Here is a 22331-nt window from a genome sequence, read left to right as displayed (position 1 = left end):
GATTACAGATTACCTTTTCGATTCTTTCGATCTTCTGGAGCCTGTGCAAAATCTTCTTCTCGCGCTTCTCAATGCTCTCCTTGTTCTCAATATTTTCCTTGCTAGCAGCGTCTTTCTCCTTGACACTTTTAACGCTTCTTCTCGAGGATCTCTTGCTGCCCCGCGAAAAAGCGTCTCGATCATTGTTTGTACCTTTTAAAAAAAAATGCATAATTTTATCAAGATATACAAGATAATATAATATTGTAGCATATAATTTCTATGTTAAAAATGCTTTATTAAAAGTTTAAGTGACTTTCTTATTACTCAATAATATGACTCTCGATAACGTTATACTGTTCAAAAATAAATAAGAAGAATGAGGAATAATAAAAAAGAAATGACATTTACCTCCACTGCCATTAATAGTCGAATAGTTGTTAGATCCAGGACCCAAGTTAGATTGTTGTTGGCCGCGCAAGACCCACGTTAGCGAGATTCTGGGGCGTAACAGGGTGCTCGATCGTTGCCCCATGCTCGTCGTCGACGCGACGGACGTCGGGGAAGGTGTCGGCGTTCTCGAGAGTGTCGGCGATCTCGAGTCGCCCGTCACAACCTGCAACGGGCAGTCCGCCACCAGGTCCACCGTCTGCACCGAACGGCCATACTCCTGGAAAATACATTCTCTGTCAGATCAAAATTTAATAACGAAGACACAAGAATAGTATATTAAATCTTATTACAAAATTACAAATCTTTATATTAATTAAAATAAAAACGCAAAACGAAACATAAGTATACATATAAATAATTATAATTTGTAGAATTTTTATTTATAGCTTGCTGTAGTTTAATTATTTTTTTCTCTAGCTATTCTAAACTAATAAATTCGTTCAGTATGTATCACTCTCTTCTAGCATTTTTCGGTTGAATTAATAATCACTATTATTCGTGGGACGCGTAATATGCGTGATATTTCTCTATCGATATCGCGTCGCATCTCTGCATTTCTAGAACACGACTAGCCACTCGGAACGAAGCTGAAGCAGAAAGCTAAGATGTGATACGCGTACGTTCCCTTTATATTTTTTATATCTTTTAAGAAAGAGTATATTCTTGCGAAATAAATGCCTTCCTTATGCAACTCGTTTACTTGCATTTTTCTGCTGGATTTCTAGATTTGTTATTCTCACCTTATTCTCACCTGTTTGTTTTCAAGAAATGTTGCGTATTTTTACAAATAAATTAAAGATACGGTAAAAAAAATTAATGTTCAAAATTGCATAACAGAGAAAAAATATTCAGGTATACGTAATATTAACAAAAAAAAGAAAATCCCCCTCCGAATTACATAATATTAAAAAAAGAGAGACAACATATTCGAGTCTGATCGGACTTCGGCGACCCGGAAGGGGGTCCGGATAATTTGTACCGGATTCTCACCCCTCCCGCCGTCAGTGGAGGTGGAGAAGCCGTCTTTTCCCGTTCACACAGAAAGTGGATTATTAATGCGTCTCATAGGCGTTCAATTAACCCGCGGCGAGTCGCCGAAATGAATTATTTGGCGGAGCTCTCTTTGGCGCAGGGTTCCGGCTCGTACTTTACCGCGCCATGGAAATTTACGGTTGTCGCCTCTTTCCTGCGCGCGAATAAATGACCGCGGCAATTTCTAAGCGTACATTAATTTTAAGCTGTTATTAATTTTTACTATATATGCACAGTTGTGACGTGGCTTTTTAAAATTGTATGTATAGGCGCGTTGTGTGCGTATATGTTTTAATATAAATTCAGAATTATATCGAACAATAAGAACTAGAGCTAAAAAACGACTTAAAGCACATATCAATATATTCCAACAAGGAATTATATATCTTTCTCCTCGACTTTCTATAAGCCTTTAATATGCTTACAATGTTGGCTTTTTTAAAGGAGAGGACCGAAAACGATTCGTATGATATCGTATGGTACCTTGGAGATTCTATCGTTGATCGACGAGGCTGGAACAGCGGGATCTTCCCCTGAGATAGTTATAGCTTCCGTTTCCTCCAATTGATGGTCGATTTCGCTACTCCAGGAGTGTCGCCTCTTCAGATCTCCTAAAATAAAAAATAATACAGATTTAAGAAGAACTGTTTAAAAAAAGAATAGGAGAATGGAGAATCAGAAATGTTAAGAATTGCATGAAATTTGAAAGCATAAGCTTTTTTATAAACAATATCTCAGCATGGGAATTTCTTTTAGATTTCTTCACCAGTTAGTTTCTGAGGACATTGGTGTGAGGAAACTTCTCTAATTTAATTATACTTTAATCTTTATAATTGCATTTTTTATTATCTATTAGTGTGTCATCAATAATTTTTTTAATAAAACCGTATAATTTGACATATATATTTAAATAATTTACATATATTTACATAATATATAGATATGAGTTTAAACTCTTTAATTGTTTCTTATTTTAGAAAAAAAATTTTAAATTAAGATACATAACTGCTTGCCTTTTCGACAAAATTAAATAACATATGTCGTAATAGAAATATAAAATCTCGCCGAAATTTTATGGATCGATTTGGGATCGGCCAAGGATAATTTTTATGTATTGTGCTTTGCGTGCCTCGACTTCGCGTTCCCTTCGAAGGCAAGGATCTCGAAAAAACATTTCGGGGCCTTACACGCACGGGGATAATGGACGAGAGAATGAGCTCGCTGCTTAAACACAGTATTCGAGTCCCGTGACTTATGGGATTCGATCGGACGTGGCGTACCGTAGGGCCCGTAGGGGGGACCCCAACCTACGAATTTGCTCGTTTACTCGCATCAGCGGAATGCCGCGGCGCGGCGATGGAAGACCCGTTTCTTCATGGGAAACGAGCGAGCGATCGCGGGCGTGAAGATTTATCGATCTCGCGCGATCCCAATGTCGATTACGTCAGTTGGATCCGCGATCGAGTGAGAATATGACGAGGAAGAATTTGTAGGCAAGAATGCCGCGATACCCTGACCGCTACCGACGCTACCGAGATTATAGCGTTTCGTTACAATGCGAAATCACAGCACATTGTTCAATTAATATCTATGATTTAATGTTGAATTAATAATAATCTCTAATAATTCAGATTGATATTAAATTAATGTGAAATTAATAAACTAACGATATTACGGTTAGAACGATACTACACAAGTGACACACACACATGTTTTAGCCGCGATGCACTTATGTATAATATGTAGGTACGTCCGGATGATGAGATGTCGGACGACTCGATTTGCACGCACGTGATCAGCGAGCACGTGCGCTGCTAAGGAGCTGTCACGCGCGTAACTTTTAGCGTAAGAGTAAATATTGCGAAGTGCTTTTCGAAAGAATATATAACTTATATATTTTTGTCTAATGACTTACCATGTGTTCTTTGCACAAAAACTAACTTTCCATCTCGTCAAAAAGTAATCCGTAAGACTATTTTAGAAATAAAAATGTGACACACAATTAAAAAATCAGGAAGATTAGAACAGTATATTAATATGACAATTTTTAGAATCGATATTCACGACAACCAAGTCTTTCTTAAAGAGCGTGGAAAAAGTTCATTTTATAATTAACATGATATCATTGTATATTTACACTATACTGTTTGTTATATTATTGTAACCGTGAGAGAGTAAACGCACTAACTCAATTCTCTGGAGAGATAAGCGTGAGGCGTTTATCCAGTTTCTCTAATCTCGTGAGACCGCCAATAGATCACAAAAGATCAGCGGATATTTCTTTCGCGGTCCGTAATAAACTTTTCCGCTTTCTCGTAAACTTGACGTACGACAGTTCAATCCGATCCACAATAAATCCTCGTTATCCGGCGAGCTCTTATCAAGTTTCTTCGACACGGTCGAGAGATACGAGAGCGACTCTCCGTGTCTACCGTGAACGAACGTCGTTTGACAGATGATGTCGATGTGTATCGGTCGGCGAGAGAAAAAAGCCGTCGGGCGAGAGAGGAACGAGAATTACCTGCGCTACGCGACCGCTTCCGCTTCTTTGGGCTCGACGATGATCGCGGAAATTCATTAACATTTAGCCGCTAATCACCGCGCGATTAACCACGTTATCGTCCAGATCACTCGGCACGTTGCCGTTGACGTTGTCGTTGCCATTGGCTTAACACGCTACGTCGCTACCACGACGAAGATATCGCGCTGTCAGGGATGCAGTGATGTTTTGTTTCGCGCCTTGCAGCTTCGTGATTATATCTCGATATTTTTACTTCTATTCTATAAGCCTTACAGATGCGCACATATTTTATACTTTTTTATTCTTTTACATTTTATTAAGACGACGCGACGCGCGACGTGGCTGGGAATCGTGAGAGATCTCAGAAAACTTCACTAAACTCGTTAAAATCAACGACACTTATGAATCAATGTTTATACATCTCATAGAATCACGCCGGGAATCTTGCGATAACATTTTATTTCAATATATTTTAATAATTTATTGTGATATATTTGATTATTAGATATTTAGAAAATCAACATCCCGATATTTTCTAATTGCACGTTTCCACCTACAATTATTCACGCACATTATTATGTGATTACAACACATTACTCTCAGGCCTCAGTATCTCGATAGATTTTCATATCACTGTTCACGTACAATCAACACTCAAATATCTCCTTTAGAAAATTGTTTTTTAACAATAATTTTGCACTCACACTGACTAGAGATCATCCTCTTTGAAAGGAAAAGGTGTAAACCGAGAAGAGATAATAATTAAAAAAAATAATTGAAAGAAAGTAAAAAAATCGCGTTTTTTTCCGCACTTTTCATCGATTGCCGGACACTGACGGCGAGATTGCAGGTGTGCTTACGGTTCACCCGCAGGTGCAGCTCTGACTAGACTAAACGTGCTCGTTGCGGCGCGCCGAGTAGTACTCTAGGAGAGGAGAGAGATCCCGGGAGAGAAAGCGGGATATGACGAGAAAGAGAGAGAGAGAAAGAAGGTAATACCCGGTGCTTCGATTGGTCCATGCTTCCCGCGAAAATGGCCCGTCCAATCGCCGTGACCGCGTAATTGTCGGCTATCAGACCTCGCAAAAACGACCCCGACTTGGGCCTCGAGTCCCACGAAGCCGCCCCTTCGACCGACGAGCGTTCATCCGATGAGCACGCACTTCCCCCTCGACCCCTCGGCACATCTCCCTCCCGACTCATTCGAGTGAAAATACCGTTAAATATCGTCACTAAAAAGTAGATCAACCTGTCTATCGGAATCGTAGATCTGTCGCCGTAAATCGGCTTATTATTAATTGACTGTCCGTGACAGATGACACGCAACTAGAGGTATTGCTATAGATATAAATACCTAAATTTCGCTCAATTTAAGATTAAAATCGTAATAAAATTAAAAAGTAATTAAAGATAAAAAATAAGATGACGTATGATTGATACGCCAAACATTTATTACATAAATTTTAATTAAAAATATAAAAATATAAATTAATAGATATATCATACCTTTGATAATCACTTCATATTTCAAGTTTTAAGGCGCGGACAGACGAGCGACTTTGTCGCGCGACAGCGAAGCGCTCGTCTAGCTGTCCGCGCCCTTGTAAAACTAATGTAAGTTAAACTTCTTTTATTTCGACAACAAAGATTTGATACTTATTATTGTAATTGTTATAATTATATCCTGTTACATTAATCCCAGTTTGATAAGTTAAATGAAATATAATATAATATGATCACCATTCAAAAACTTGAGCCTCCCTTTGCTTCTGCTTGCGGAGAAGAAGATACGTTTCCACTTCGTTACATTCTTTGAAATTGCAACACTTTGCTTCTCGTCGCTTATATCCTGGTGCTTATCCCAGTATAATTTATAATTTCACGATTTTTGCGAGATTCGCGCCCTGACGTCTCTCGTCATGCCCGAACGAATGAATAACTCTTTCGCGCGAGGGAGAGAAGAGGGAGGATGGGCGGTTCGTAAGTGGCGGGTCGATGAGACGCGGCGGGGTGAGGAACCGAGGCGGAGGAGGGCCCAGCGACCTCTGACCCCCTTGGGAACCGTGAAGAGCCTGAGGGGCAGCGCGAGGCCGAGAAAGGGACTCGAGAATCCGACCGGGACCCACCCGGTCCAAAATACTTGCACGCCGGTTACACCGCCGCGCCGCTGGCGTAACCACCGGCGAGCCGGCGGCCCGACGCCGACGGGCTCCGAGCTCCGATCGCGAATTAATTCGTCGCGAGAAACAATCGAGAAACAATTCTAGAGAATCGGGATATGTACGTGTGTAAACTTAACTGACATAATGAAAAGGAAAGGAATACAGTAGAAAGTAACGCAACAAGTAGTGTTGATATAGTAGCACAGACGAAACAAATCATATTTCTATATAAATGTATTTATATTGTAAAAAATATGAGAAGAAATATGTGTTCTACATCTTTATATACAAAGTGTTAGAGACAAAGGGTCTAAAACTTTGAAAACATGTAATACTTTGCTAAAAGAAATAAAACCCGAAAAGAGCAAAGGATTTTTTTTTTAATTGGTTTCTTTAGTCAATGCGCATATAAAATTGTAAAAGTAAGATCATTGAAAAATAAATATCTAAAATTTTGGATATTTTTCAACGCCCTGGATATTTTGTCATACGTGTTTTCATTATTTGTCTGAACGAAAAAGATAAGTGACAAAATGGGTTTTCTGAAGTCTTCATCGCGTTGATGACCTTTCCCATATCTAATTGCAAGACCAAAGCAGATATTTTTTTTTTAACAGAAATGGCCAGTCGTGCAATAAACAAGAATCGATCGATCAGCCTAAAACGAAAATTGTGTTCGGCTAAACTCAGGCTAAAAGTCTCCGGCGGAAGTCTCTTCAAGTTTTTCCGATCAATATAAGTGTAAAACGAACATCGATTCTCATGAGTAGCTACGGGTCTTGACTCTCATCCTGGCTGGCGCGTACATATTTTCACCTTGATCCTGGGCGAGCAAGGATTTAAGAGGGACGAGAAGCGGGCGAGGGGCAGAAAGCGCGTGAGCGTGTAATGGTGATTGAATGCGGCTAATGGCCATCCCGTACGGGACTTTCCATACAGCCCCGCCAAGATATACGTTATGACCGCGGCATAACATTTACCGAGTGGTAAACAGCCGCGCATAAACTTCAGCTCAAGTCCTCTTTCAAGAGGGAGGAGAGAGGGAGTTATAGGGAAAGAGAGCGTGTTCATCGCCGACCTGGTTCTCCGTCACCTGGAGAACGCGGTTCGAGGAACTCGAATGATAGCTTCGTCTTCGCGTTAACCGATAACGACCTCACGGGAGAAAACAAAGATATTCTCGCGCTAAAAAATTTCTCAAGAAATATCCAGCCTTGTATAACGTTATAATTTAACACTTTGGGGAGGAGTCTCACATGACGCTTCATACGCTTTAATTTCCAACTTATTTTATGAATTTACAAAAATTTAATTTACTCGATATTAAAATTAATTCTCCTCTTTATGTTATTTTTTTTTTAAGGATAATGATAAGAAAGAGAAAAATAATGTAAAGAAAAGTTTCTCGCAAAAAATTTCTCATCGGCAAATTTTTCATCGCAGCAAAATTCCATACCGCGGTGCAGCCAATCTTTATTAATGCACCAGGCGCGTTTTACGATTTAATTGCGCTCAGATCCCGGGGAAGGGGATACATGCGGCCCAATGCCCTCTGATTTACGACTTCGCGTTGCTTAGGACAATTTGTCACGGTACACGGCTGTGTTGCGATAGTTCTTTCCCTACATATGTTTTTAATTTCTTGATTTCTATAAAATCGATTTCAACCCAGAATAAATTGCGACAAAAGTTTTCCCGATTCACGAATTCTTAGAGAGGGTTGATTTAAAATAATTAAAAAATATTTACGACAATATGTGTGTATACATATACGCATGTATGTATATATATATATATACATATATATGGCAAAAGAAGAATTGAGGGACATGAAAGATCGAAAAGAAGAAGAAGGCGGGGGCAAGACTGACCCATGACCCGAGAGTTCTGACGCGAGTCTGATTCCTGAAATGTTCGCGCGCACCCTGTAATCATGGCTGAAGGTCCGGTCGGGCCTCTTTGCTGCCCATTCTTTCTCTCTCTCTCTCTCTCTCTCTTCCCATCTTTTCCCTCTTTCTCCGGATCTTCTCTCCCCGGTCTTCTCCGCGGACCCGCAGTGAATATCTATAATTTAAATCTCGCTCGGGCATAAGTGGCAGGAAATCATTGTAATTAATATGGCGTACATGCACGTGCGCTCGTGTAAGTGCACGAGGATATGCGCGGCTCGCGCCGAACCGTCAGGAAGATTCGACTCTTTAATTCCCGAAGACTGCATGAAAGTTTGTATAATGCCATTTAGGTGTATAATATTTACAATATCATCGAGTGTCAATTGAAAATTTCTAATTAATGTAGTACTTGACTTAACTTGACTTAAAATAACTTAAGAAAATATCGTATTAATTATAATTCGAAAATTAGATAACGACATATTATTATATTATCTTAACGTATTATTAGTTAATTCTGAGTAATTATATGTGCCCTTAGTATACAGTTAAGAAGCATTGTAATGCGTAAAATTCCATACACTTTATGCCCACTTTAGGCAATCTATAATTTTGTATCAAATTGTAAAGTAGAATTTTCTGCTTATAGGGCCGGTTGTTCCAAACTATTGGTAAGCTACCTGATAGTTAAATCACATGTCTATCTTTGTCCAATGTAAAGGATAAACAAAGACATACATATGATTTAACTATAAGGTAGTTTAGCTACAGGCTGGAACAACCAGCCCATAATTTTATATGTCGTGTATTTTATATATATATGTGTATTTTAACACACACATATACACACTTTATATATATGTTATATTCTAATTAGAGTTAATATAAGAACAACACATATGTACCTTACATAGCTTCCTGGTATGTCTAATTGATTATATGATTACTGTCGGGTACAAAAAATGTATACTCTCTTCCATCTCTCTCCAATCTCCAAAGCCGGAAATAACGATCGCACACGGCGACGATATATGTGAGCAAGTAACGGTTGATAAATTATTCATGGATTTATGACACGTGGTGTCAATGTTACTGTTGGTTTTGTTAATACTTTGAACTTGCGTCGCCGGATTACGGCATTATTATTTAAAAAAGAAATGGGAAAATGCCTACAGCCAACCGGACGACGTAATGATTGCGCCGTGGATTTATGATAACCCGGATAAAGCCAAGATGAGTACTGTCACACAGCCGTTATAAACAGGCTTATCACGATTATCGCTGAGAGACGTATTAAGGATAGCCCATCACGCAGGATTTTCCGCACGATTAGGCTTCCTATGTGCACCTCGACTGGCATAATCATCCATTTAGATGAACGAGCTGTCATTTAATCTGCCAATAATGTCAAATTATTGCGCATTATAATTATGATCTTTTTTCTCTCTCTCTTTCAAATAATTTAGACTAAATTTAAGACTAAATTAAGTAGCTTGATTTAATAAGCGATTCAAATATAGCTAAAATTTTTTATGCAATCATGTTTAGAAAAAGACAATTTAAATATAGCTGAAAATTTTAGATGTAGCTTTGCCTCACAACAAATGTAATTAAATACTTAGTACAATAGTACTTTTAGATATACTTTAAATATTAAATGTAATGTTAAAAAATTTTAAAAATCATTTAAAACTTCAAAATTTATCAGAAAAAATGATTATTTTTTATATTGCTTACATATTTTAATTATAATATTATATTAATATTTATTATATATATATATATATATATATATATATATATATGTATATAGTTTTCTTTTTTTATATATAGCTCTCTACTTTATATCAACTTTTTAAATTACTAATTAGTCAGTAACTAGTCTTTAATCCTCCATTAGATTCCAGAATATAATTAGCTTTACATAACAAGTTCTATATAATCTGAGAGGTACGATATTGCGATGAAAAATTATGATAAAGTAGACGATCAAGTAGACTTAACGGAATCGAAATGGTATAATAAATATTACAGATGCACAAATAATCATCGCGCATATGTATAGAGAATTATCCCCATTTAGAACTCAGTATCAGATGTTATCTCTCGATAACGGATTATGCGATTAACGTCGGTGAAAATTGAAGAGAAGCGCGCGTGCTTCTGATAGAAGATAAATCACTAACGAATGTTATTATCGCATTTCAACGCAGCAACATCGATTTGTTCTCCGTCTGTCGCTTTCGAGCAGACAATTTTTAATTATATCTTAGATGGTCAAGAAAACGCGGGGAAATTCCTATTTCCTAATTTGTATTAATTTATTTAATATTGATACAACATAATCTTAATTTATAAAAATATTTTAAATGCTAGAAATGAAGATAAAATCCAGAACGACGCTGTTAGTGATAACAGAACGGCGCTGTTAGTGATAATAAAAACCAAATAATTTCTGTAGTTAATTGTTCAGTTATTGTCAAATTGATAAAAATAATATAGTAGTAGGATTTATGGCTTATTTAAATTTATTCTCGAAATGGACAATGACTCGGAATTCATCGCTTAGGCTTAATGAAATTGCCAATCTCGTAATAACTAATCGTATAAACGCCATTTTTCAAAAGTTATGTGCTTTACGTCGAATCAATGAATGTCAAATACATTACAGCATAATTTAGAAAGAAGTCTGTAAGGTTTTAATTTTCATCATGACAACGTAGATGTTTTGTAAGTAATTTAATTTTACGCTTTGTCTTTATCAGAAACTCGTCGTTAGAAATATTCTCGACTCTCTCGTAAGAAGCAACGTAGATTCGAAAATTCCTAATTAGATTGAAACGTACGGCGGGGAAAATAGAGGATAATTTTCCTTTTTCCTCGAGGTTCTCGGCTCGTGTACCGTCTGCATTACGATCGGCATAAATCACGAAGCATGCACGCGAGTGTGAGTGGGCGGAGAAGCGCATGGTACCACACAACCGCGCGTCATAAATTTGATACATATTCATTGTGGTTTGCTTCAACGGCATGAACTCGATATACTCCGCACGTTCGGGGGGGGGGGGGGGAAGTGGCCTCCTCTTCTCTCTTAAAATATGTCTTTTCTTTATTTCTTGTATATCCGCGGAATATATGCCACTACTTGTTTCGAACATTTTTAAAATAAATTTTCTTTCAAACGATTCGATCTCTATGCGCGAAAATATATCCGGCGAAAAGAAGAAGCAGTGGGGCCAGATGTAGGCCCAAATTGCGTATAGCGGCTGGCCGGCGATATCTCGGATCTCGCAATTACTTTTCAGCCATGAAGCCAATCTGACCCGTTCTGCCAATCTGGCAAAAGTGCGATCTTTTGAACGCCTTGGAAGATTTCGACGTCCTATGCTCGCTTCCCTTATGGTCTCGAAGTCTCGAAAATCCTACAATTAATTAAACCCCGCCACAAAAGTATTTGCAATGACAAAGGTAATTCGTGAATTTATGTAGTATTCGTTGGAAAAATTCTTCGGATTTTCTTTGCAAATATTATATTTGCAATATAATTTATATTAATTACAGAGTTATATATGTAATGTGTTATTTATTTATATAATACACATTTTTAATTATATTGTAAATCATATCATATAAGTATATATGTGTGTATAATCTAACAATATTGTTGATATACATTTGTTTCAACCGTTCACTCAATTATGACGCAAATGACAAGTATAGCGATATCTTATTCCAAATTCACGCTCCACTCGTATGTTTATTTCATACGAGCGGCGCGCGGCGCTGTCTCACATTGTTGCGAGATAACGGCGTTTAAGAGACGGTGTCGAGACGGTGAGGGATCGTTTCGCCGGTCATTGTTTATGTAGCCAATTATTGTGCCATTCGCTCGCCCCGTAGGGGTAGCGTATCGCTTACAACAAATCAATTTGAGGCACATCTCGCCCCGGGCGAGGGGCCTCGCTTAAACATCGCTGTCCCGCTGCACGGACAATGCTCTTCGTCTCGAAGCGGCGCGAAACGTCCCATGGTGCCCTTTCTCGATGTCGTTCTTTCGCCAGTATCCGCTAATGCTTATAACATTCAGATAATCAGCGTCGGATATTTAAGGATACCGATAACACTATCAATGATTGAGGAAAAATGTATGGATTATAGATTATAGATATCATGATAAATTAAATTGATTGAAATATGTGGAAAAAAATCTTTTTAAATTTCTTGATTTTATAACTAAATATTTAATTAAGAATAATATTCCTCAATTAAGAAAATGACATATTTGTCATTTCTCCCTGATAGTCATTTAACCGTGCTTAAAATTAAACCGCGCCGCGCTTTGATCATTGACATCAAAAGTTTGGAAAGATCAAAGAAAAAAAAAGAAAAAATAGATATAAGAGAGTGAAAAAATACGATACGCTCAATCGTCAGCAATTCATTTTCATTGGCAAATAAAAAATAATTTAGTTACAAAAGGCACCAGTTTTTTAATTTATGATTTGAAATTTACCCGAATATTTCTTAATTAAGTTCTAAATTAATTCCATTTCAATATTTTAGTAATTCAGTTTTATCTCAATTCTACATAAATTCTGGTTAAAGAAGTCAATTTAATTTAGTTCAAATAAATATAAAAATAATAACCAAGCTCGTATGAATATAAAAATTAAAAAGAAAAAGGTTTAACATCTACTATTGCTCGATCATTGGCCTTTTTCTTTTTAATTTTTATATTAATTCAATTTTTAATCAGTCATTATTCTGCTATTTATATAGATGTTGATATAATAATTTACATTTAAACAACAGCAACGCGTTAGATCGTCCTAAAATTTTCAACGAGCAGAGACACGGACAAATGAAAGACAATGATCGTAAAGCATTGCTTATCTGGAAATTGTCGAGGTTGCGCTCGGAACGGAGAATTGAACGCCCAAGAAAGAACGCGTTAATGAGCACGGCCTAACGATTTTACGGCGTTGTTAAACGCAGGAACACCTATTTATATCGCGCACTTTAACGACCGATGCCGTGTTTCGATATACTCGGTATTACCTAGCACCGACATCCCTATATCGTTCTATCTCACTTCCAATCGGTCAATGCGCTCGAGATTAGGCATCTATTAGCTGCCGCTCCTTCCCATTCTTTTCTCGCAATGCTGCACGATGCTGATAGCTGATTAAATTCCTAAGGAATCTCGTAAAGCGCTTCAGTAAGGAAGTTAATTTCGGATGGTAATGCGAAGGGCGATAAGAAAATTTTAATTGCTCACGAACGTCGCAACATCGCAGTCACTACGATAATTAATTAATTCTTCTCTTTCCTCTTTTTTCTAAAAGATCGTCATAAAAAAAATTTTTTAAGTAATCCTCTTCCCTAGGGTTTAATTTGATTTAATTCTATCTATTATTTTTTCTATAATTATATGATTATATTATTAATGCTAATAATAATTAATAATTAAAAACAATATTTTTTTTAAATTTAATAATTTCTCTAAATAATAATATCAATAATCGTTTTTCGACATAACTAACGATCGATCGAATTAATTATTAGAGCACGACTAATTGACGAGAGGTCGCTAATCCACGAATAAAGTAATTAATGACGGTCGTGCCGCGAGAATCGATCACTGCAGACCACGTCCTGCCTGAGAATGCACTCTGAACGAGGTGTACATCCTCGTCGTTCGCGTCACGAAATTCGCGCAACTAATTAGCATGCTAATTAAGCGGCGCCGACGTCTTTAAAAGAGTCGGCGCTGCTACACGCTGCTATGCTTCCCATTGGGTTCCCCTCGAGGTCTTGAACCCTTTTCTTCTCTTATCCTTTCTTGCGACGGCAAGTTAGCGGAAAACAGGGGGCCCGAGGAGATCGTTTTTATGCTTCACGAGAAACGACCCGTCAAATGGCTTACCACGGGGTACATTAAACCGAAATTTTGTACAATTAAGCTTTAAATTGCATAACAAAATAAATGTTATAGTATATATTATATGTTATATGATCTCTGTTCCATAATATACATAACGAATAAATAAGAATAATATTTTTATTTTCCATTTTAATTTAACTTTTCCAAAAAAATAAGAAAAAGAATGACAATTATACAAAAATCAATTAAACTAAATCTCATTGCAAGGAGAGACATTTAAAAACGTAATTCTGAGAAATCTCAGGAATTTAAAGATTTCTTGTGACTATAATTATGCGATTAACGTATTTCTTCAAATGTGTTTGCGGTTGTTTGTTCATAATAAACGTTCAGAAATACGCTGTCGTCGACGTATATAATGTCCCGCGCAGGTGGATTGTGTCATAATTTTCCCAGGGGACAACATCGTCACGATAAAGTCATTAATTAAGTCGTTAATTAAATCCCAATTGCGGAATTAGCGTTAGAGTTCCATGTCTAATGATGTCGATTAAGAGCCGCTTCGGAAGAGAGTTTGTTAATTAAGACGACTTAATAAGGTTCTTTTTTCTTTTTACTGTTATCGTACTGTCTCACTGTTTCTGCACTCTTACGTTAAGAGAGTTCAGAAGATTACGTTCCAAGATCATCGCTATTCAGAGTTATTCATCAAAATACTGACGTTTATGCTAATTAAAAGTATAAATTGTAATTATAAAGATTTGTATGTACTATATATGCGGAATAAAATATTTCTCACGTACAAATTGTTAAAAATTTAATAAATATATAATTGATATATTATACATATATTGAAAAGTTAATTTTTAAATATTACTTTACATTGTTATAATTTCATAACTTTATTTTTTCATAGTTTCATATCATATTAAATTCTTTGAACAAAATTATTATTAATATAACATGGTCATTAATAATGACTCATTATAATATATATATTATAATATTAAAAAGAAAATTAATATTTATAGAAATAATTTTCTAGAGATAACTCTTATTTTTTTCAAGAAAGAAGATTAACTTTTGATTACGTATGTATGTACGTGCAGTATATGCATATATTTATCATGTATTGTATATTTTTGTGTGTTTATATTATATATAAAGAAACAAATAATTTGCCTGCCGATCTTTTTAAAATGATACTCGTAAAACCGAACAGAGAAATTTTTTCAGGCAGTTCTCACGACTTTTTATCCCAGCTGAATAAGCGAAGCGGTCTCGTTACGAGAAGTCGTAACCCCCGGTGTGTCGGTGGTGGCTGAGCAATTTCGATGTCGAAAATCTACGCTGCCGCGGCCGCGACGAAAAACAAAAAGAAGTTAATTCGCGGCTTTAAAGCACGAAGGAGGACGTTCCCGTTCTCACGTCTTTTCGTCGAACCGTGACCTCGGCACGCAAACTCGCATCTCTCAGAGATCTCTCCAGGAATCCTCTAACAATAAATGCTAATCGATACAGCGATCACTTCCTTGTTTATCTCATCATTTGTTATGTTATTGGATATTTTATCAATCAGCAAAAGCAAAGTATTATATAGTATTACGCTTTTGTCATATTTATATCTTCATCTATATAAATTCTGTGACTGTAACAATCATAGGTGCGGCTGAATTATGATGACTCTTTTTAAATATTAGCATAACTACTATTTAAGTTTTGTATTCTTGCATTATACATTATGCAACAAATGCAAAGTGATTACTTGTCAGATATGGCTGTTTCTTTATTTAAAACATGAATAAACCAGCGAATACAGTCCTTGCTCTAAAGCAAATGCGGTGGACTAAATATATAGGCATACTATATGTAGATAGGATTTTTTTAAGCACTCACCATCTGGAACTTGTCTGCAAAACTTGGCAAACATCATCTAGCTTGTGAAAGATCGTGTCCCTGCAACAGAGAAAATCGCAGTTTAAGGAACATACCTAATTTTAATATCTTTTATCCTTATATTATAATAAAACGTAGCCATTCGCAACACAAAATTTTTCTTTTCCTTGAAGTAGAATATTCGTAGAAATTGTAACATTCCCTTGTAACTCATCCTTCACCTTAATACTTTTGTAATACAAGTTAACTGCAGATCTAAAATTTGTTATAGGCGTAAAATAAATTTGTAAACGCATCTGTAACCCATAAAATAATATCGTTATCCACATTTTCATGTAAAATATAAAACCATTAATTAAAGAGTTATTATATTCAGCTTTCCTTTTAACATTCGTGACGCTCGATTTAATCCGACGCATCGTTTTTCCTTGACACGATGAAAACGCGTAATTGCATTATTCGACGTCAGCATTATTCTACATAGGACTAACGCTTATGCGAAACGGTAGCAATCGGACACGCTCGCAGGACACCCCGCGATTAAACGGGATCTGCAGCCGACTATCAAAACTCATTAGACTCGCTAAAATAATCCTCGAACATAGGGAGGATAAAGGAGCCACTCTGCTTGGCTCTAGGCGATGACGCGGCTCGGATGGGATGTTTCCTCAACGCTAATGGACTGAGCAACTAATAATTACAAAATCCCCTTGACTAATAGGTAACGACAGGTGATCTACCTTCAAGCGGTGGCCTCGAATGCCAGTGGATTTCACGCTATAACCTGCGGATTTATCATTTTAATCGCGCCGCTTTATATCGAGTGACGCTTTAGATACGTCAAATAACTTTAAACGCTCTTTAATTATCTTTCGAATTACATGTGCACGTGTATGCGTAAAGTAAAATAAATGCGTAAAGTATGTGCACAGTTAAAGAATTTAAATTAACCTAAATTGAATAATATTAAATAGATTTTTCATGAATGATATAATATAGCTAGTTTCTCTTACCATAATTTTTTTACAATTTGTTCAAGCTTATATTAAATAAAAAGTAAATTTTTTGTAATATTTAAATTAAAATAACATAAATTTCATGTTAAATTAAATTTTAAGTGGAAAATTCAATTATATATAATTAAATTACGTTTCTCCAATCCTTAAGTTAACATGATTATTGGTTACATATTAATGTATAATATTAAAAAGGTCATGAGACACCCGCTCACTTGTAAGGTGTCCGCGGGGCATGTTTACTTAGCGTAATTGCGTTTGACAAGAGCGTGAGGATACGGCCGTTAATTAGTATCGCTAATTATGCGGAACACAGCGAAATATCACGGATTCGGTATGCCCTTCTTTGCCCCTGTCCTCCTTCTCCGTTCGTTTCTTCTCTCACTCTATCCTGTTTGTCGCGTATAAGTAACAGATTAATGTCAGCGATACTAAGCTCGGGTCGGCGCTTATGCAAATGCGAGTTCAAAGTTTATAACGTCTAATTAAGTACATATACATTAGCGTATTTCGCGGAGACTTAATAAAATTCAGCATTCGAAGACCGGTTCCTGCATTTTAATCGACTCGCGAAGAACTTCGAATGAATTCATTAAATTTCGTCAAATTAATTTATTTCTTGTTTCATCTCAAAACGCACAAAAAATAGGAGAAAAATTATTGCGTTAAAATTATCTTTAATTAGTCCTTTTCTTTTTTTTTTTCAATAGTTTAGCAAAAACAAAAAAGCGAAATTAAAATCCCGGAAATTAAAATAAGAGTCAAAATAAAAAATCTTTATATTATAACTAAAATAAAATTCTCTTGTAGTACTTAATTTCCTTATATAATTAAAAAAACATTCCACTCTGATTTTATCTTATTTCTTCAGACGAGATGTAAGACTTTCGGGAAGTCTGTCTTTAATTAAAATTAATTTGGGTTTTACGGAGTAAGCAAGAAGCACGCTTTTAACTAACTCAATTCGGACATATATGATGGTTACGAAACGCACGCAAAACCGGAAGTGACTGGTTAAAAAACCAACGAGAAGCAAAATCCTGTCAAATTCTCCTCTCAGCAGGAAACCCATAAGTGAGTTTAAGACAACGCGCCACACGCATACAAATGCCGGCTGGCTATTTGACATAACCAGTTCAAAGCTGCCGGCAAGGACGCTTCTTCTCTTTTCCTTTTTTTCCTTCTCTTCCTTGTCTTCTCTCTCTCTTGCCCCCCCCCTCTCTCTCTCTCTCTCTCGATTCCTGGAGACAATCAATTCCTGACCAGCGCAATCCATCGTGACCACGATTGTCATCATCTTAAAACCGAACACATTACGGTCTTCTAAATTTAAAAGTTTAGATTGTAGAAGTCGTATTAAGTCGCAAGAGCTTTTTCATAAATATGTAAGAGTACAATCCTTCTTGATAAAAATTTTTATTTAATTTTTAAGCTAATATAATTATAGGATATTAAATATTAAAGAAATGTCTGCAGTACAAAGTTTAAATTTTAAATTGAAGTCGAGATAAAGTATCAAGTATCAAGTGAATGTAAAATCTAAATTAAATTAAGTAATTCCGAGATTATTCGAAAACATTTTTCTATTTCTCATATCTTCTTTATATGCACATGTCGTGTTCATGAGTATGACGGAAATGAGCAACGCGTGCGACTACCTTTGTAGCGGTAAAGAGACACCAAGAATCATACGTCGGATACGATTTAGCGTTCGTTAGCCTCTTCCATGAGGACCGGAAGCCAGTCCTCTCGCGACGAGAGAGGTGAACGTCCGAGAGTTCTCTTCAAACGTTATAATGAATCCATGAGATATATTCTTGGGGATGATCTCCCCAGTACTATATCTCTTCAGAGATTGATATTAAACATCAATCCGTATGAGGCAAAAAGGGATCGGAAATAAAATAGGAAAATAAAATCTCAATAAACTAAATCTCAATAAACTAAAAAACATCAATATATATAGATACGTATATTGAAATTTTTATTGCAATTTAATGGAGAAATGTCAAGAAATGAGGTGTGATTTGTAATTTTATTAAAATTAATTAGTTAATTTTCTTGTGATCCTGTGTTAATCTTGATTGTATTGCAACTTAAATTGCACTTTTATTTGAATGCTAATAAAATTTAATTACTAATTTAACGCAGTTTTTATTTCTATTATTCACGGATAATTCAACGACCAAGATAAGCTGTAACGGCGCTTTTAACGAGCACATCATACATGTGATGGCCATAAGGCTGTCAACGGCGGCCTTGATTTTTCACGACGTTAATACGCCAATGATTATACAGGTTGGACCACTTTGGCGTGGCCTACTTCGCACGGACGTTGGGGTGCGTTGCATTTAAACGAGAACGCATGCATAAAGAATGCGCATCATGCTAAAGATCTGCCGACGCTGCATTTTTGCAATAATATGGCACAAAACGACAAATAAAAACGCTAAGATAAAATTCTCTCTTAGCGAAAGAATCTACAACGTTTCTCTCTAGTATGTTCTAATTAAGAAGAAAGAACTCCATTAGAAAGATTTCTCTTTGTGTCAACAACATATTAATTCTCTAACGGTATTTGATGTCAGAACTTAAAAAGACTGCAAACAGATACTTAAGTTTTCAATATAATAAAATAAAATAAAATAAAATAAAACGCAACTTGATATAAAAAATAAATAGTAGATAATAAATTTAGCAAATAAAAATAAAGTCGCAAAGAAAAGACGGCTTGTTTCGTTAAAATTTTCGAAGCGTTTTCTGTCTAATTCAATAACAATAATCTGTTTCATCAATACGATGAAACAGATCTTAATTTCTGAGAAAATTTCGAGAATACATTTGAATAATCTTGATACTGGCTTTATTGATTATTTTGCAGCTTCGCGAAAAATAAGTACAATATTCTTTTTCGGCAAATCAGCGCACGCTCCCAGGTCGAAGATACTCGTTGCATATCTCGTCGTTGCATTTCAACGTTGCGTTACATCGCTCGAGCGGGGATTCTCATTAATTATCGAGCAGATTTTGAGGTCCGTCGTGCCTCGTTAAGCCCACCACCGCGCGATCAATCTCAAGCAAGTAGGTCCGTCCGTCGCGCAACAAAGAACCGGATCGCGCGAGTTGAGCAAGAGAATAGCCCGGAGAAGAGGAACAGATTCTCTTTTCCCGCGACTTAACCCTTCGAAAAGACACTGCCAAGACACTGCCATATTTCATATAATTTCACGTGGACACCGGCAATATTTTAAAATAGACATTGCAAATGGGCATTAACATTCTGTTACTCTAAAAAAATTAATAAAAAAATTTAAAAATAATTTCAAAATTATTTTTGGAGGAAAAGATTTTAAGAATGTTCGCTACATTGTTTTACGATGAAATATTTTAGCTTAATAATTTTTCTCAAGATATCGTAAACTTTCTTTTTTACAATGAGTTCCACTTACGTTAGAAAACGATTTTCAAATTTTAGGAAAAAAACGCAAAAATTTTTACAAAATAAAAACATTATTGTGATACCTTTTAATTTTTAATTAAATTTATTATTATTTTTAGAAATTTATAAAATCAATTATTTTCCTTGTTACTGTTGTATTTTATATGTTATCGCGCTAATGTATTTGAATTCGCGAATTCAGAGCGAGCCGGACTGAGGAAACAAGGATTCGAGTTTCGGCCGCGAATCCTGATGAGATCCTCGCGCGATGCGAGAGGTCAAGATCTGCCTCATTAACATTCGCCTCTTTGTCTCTGTCGTTCTTGCCTTTACGATCGTCTCGCTCCCTGAGAGATCTCGTCTTCCTCCTCCTCCTTTTCTTCTTTCCCTTCTTCCTCTTGTTCTTATTCTTCTTCCTCTTACCCTTTGCTTCTTGCCAACCGGTCGACTTTTAGTAGCGTTTTAGTCGTCCTTCCCGCTGCAACTTGTTTTCTCCTTTTTTCGCGTGGCAAGATGGAAAGAAGAAATGGCGCCGTACAAGTAAAGTCCTCGGCAGTTTGTGCATCCTCCAGAAGGATTTCTTCTACTCGAAGGAAATACCCACACAATATTCAAATATAATCGCATCGAAGGAACAAGAATTGTTCTCAAGGTGATCCATCATCGTAATAATTTGTGAAACTCATCGTTGCTCCAAAAAAATGATGCACGTATGTCATAATAATTTGTGTAAGCTACCATTGCTTGAAGTGAAATAATTTGCTTAAATGGTCGCCGATTTATCGGTCGCAAAAATATCCACTTTGTTCAATTTCAAATATAAATTTCGTAATTAAATATAAAAATAATTTGCGCTAAACCATAAACATAAAAACTATAAAAACAATGAGTTATATATATAGTATTGTGAGCATCAAGATATTAAAATTGATTGTTTATAACAAAGAATGAGTTTTTTAATTTTACAGCGGCAGTTTATCTTACAATTATATTGTAATTTTATTATAATTTCTCGGGAGAGCTTGTAACATAAAGTAGAGTCACTGACGAGAATTTCGTAAGAGAACAAATCGCGAGAGAATTTACTAAATGTGGTCAATCTTAAAAATTATAAAGAGCTCTTTGCTATATATATTATATTACATATTTTCATACTTTTACATTAATTAATATTAAATATTTTTATGGTGTATGCGTGTTAGAAAGAAAAAGAATATGATAAAATTTGATGATTTTTGAATTGCATTACAGACTGAGTGAGAAAACTTGATCTACAAGCCATATAAAAAAACTTAACGATTTATCTTGACAGTTTAAAAACGAACTCAAGTTTACTTTAGAAAGGATTTACTTCTGAAAAGATATCAGAAATTATAAATATATTTTAGAGTAGAAAATGGTTTAAGTATTTCTTATAATTAGAAATTAAATATTTTAAATGTGTATAAAATTATGCTATAAAATTCGCAGAAAGGTGTACGATTACGATGAAATAATAAAATTTACTTAACGATGTTCACGTATTTAACGCATATTTCTCTTATGCTGAATACCGGATGGCAAAAATGGGAAAAAAAAGACGCAGACAAAATCCCGTCATAGAATTCTCTCTCTTTCTCGTCCTTTTCCAGCAAAGATCACCGGCGATCGCCATGTGTAACTTGATAAACAAGTTTACTCGAGGAAGCCAGTATCTTATATATACATGCTTACACTGGGTGTCTCAAGCAGACTGAATACTAATTGTTAAACATGCTAGGTACCTATAGCATGAATGTGCTCAAAAGGGACGTTGTTCTGTCGTGACTTTATATATTTTGTTTTCATTTTAATAAAGTTAAAATATAAAATAAATATTCTTATATAATTATATATATAATAATTAATAGAATAACAATAATAGTTGATAAAATTTTTCCATAATAAAACCTTGTCTGCTCCAAATAATTACAATTTAACAATTAATTGAAACGTATGTTCGGCAAAGTTATTATATTACAATAATTGCTATAATAACATGTTTTTTTTTTTAAACCGATTATAAATTTTATTACCGA

General features: G+C 35.7%; 1 protein-coding gene across 7 annotated transcripts in view; it reads right to left on the bottom strand.

The window, feature by feature from the left end:
- The window catches only part of LOC112453264 (WD repeat-containing protein 78-like), a 33703-nt gene that overhangs the window by 1831 nt on the left and 9541 nt on the right, over nucleotides 1–22331 (bottom strand). For 4 of the 7 annotated variants that reach the window (XM_025013893.1, XM_025013894.1, XM_025013896.1 and 1 more), the window contains exons 2-5: nucleotides 15820–15879; nucleotides 1948–2075; nucleotides 391–649; nucleotides 14–192 (exon numbers count right to left, since the gene is read on the bottom strand). In XM_025013893.1, coding sequence (XP_024869661.1) covers nucleotides 14–192; nucleotides 391–649; nucleotides 1948–2075; nucleotides 15820–15856 — 603 coding nt within the window. In that variant the 5' untranslated portion in view covers nucleotides 15857–15879. Of the gene's footprint in view, nucleotides 1–13; nucleotides 193–390; nucleotides 650–1947; nucleotides 2076–15815; nucleotides 15880–22331 lie in introns of those variants that run through there. The other 3 variants (XM_025013890.1, XM_025013892.1, XM_025013891.1) reach the window with 1 other exon arrangement.

Source organism: Temnothorax curvispinosus, unplaced genomic scaffold, assembly GCF_003070985.1.
Source record: "Temnothorax curvispinosus isolate PA1 unplaced genomic scaffold, ASM307098v1 QBEX01004244.1, whole genome shotgun sequence".
Taxonomy (NCBI): Eukaryota; Metazoa; Arthropoda; class Insecta; order Hymenoptera; family Formicidae; genus Temnothorax; species Temnothorax curvispinosus.
The sequence above is the reverse complement of the archived record's forward strand: the minus strand, read 5'-3'. Positions and strand labels throughout refer to the sequence as shown.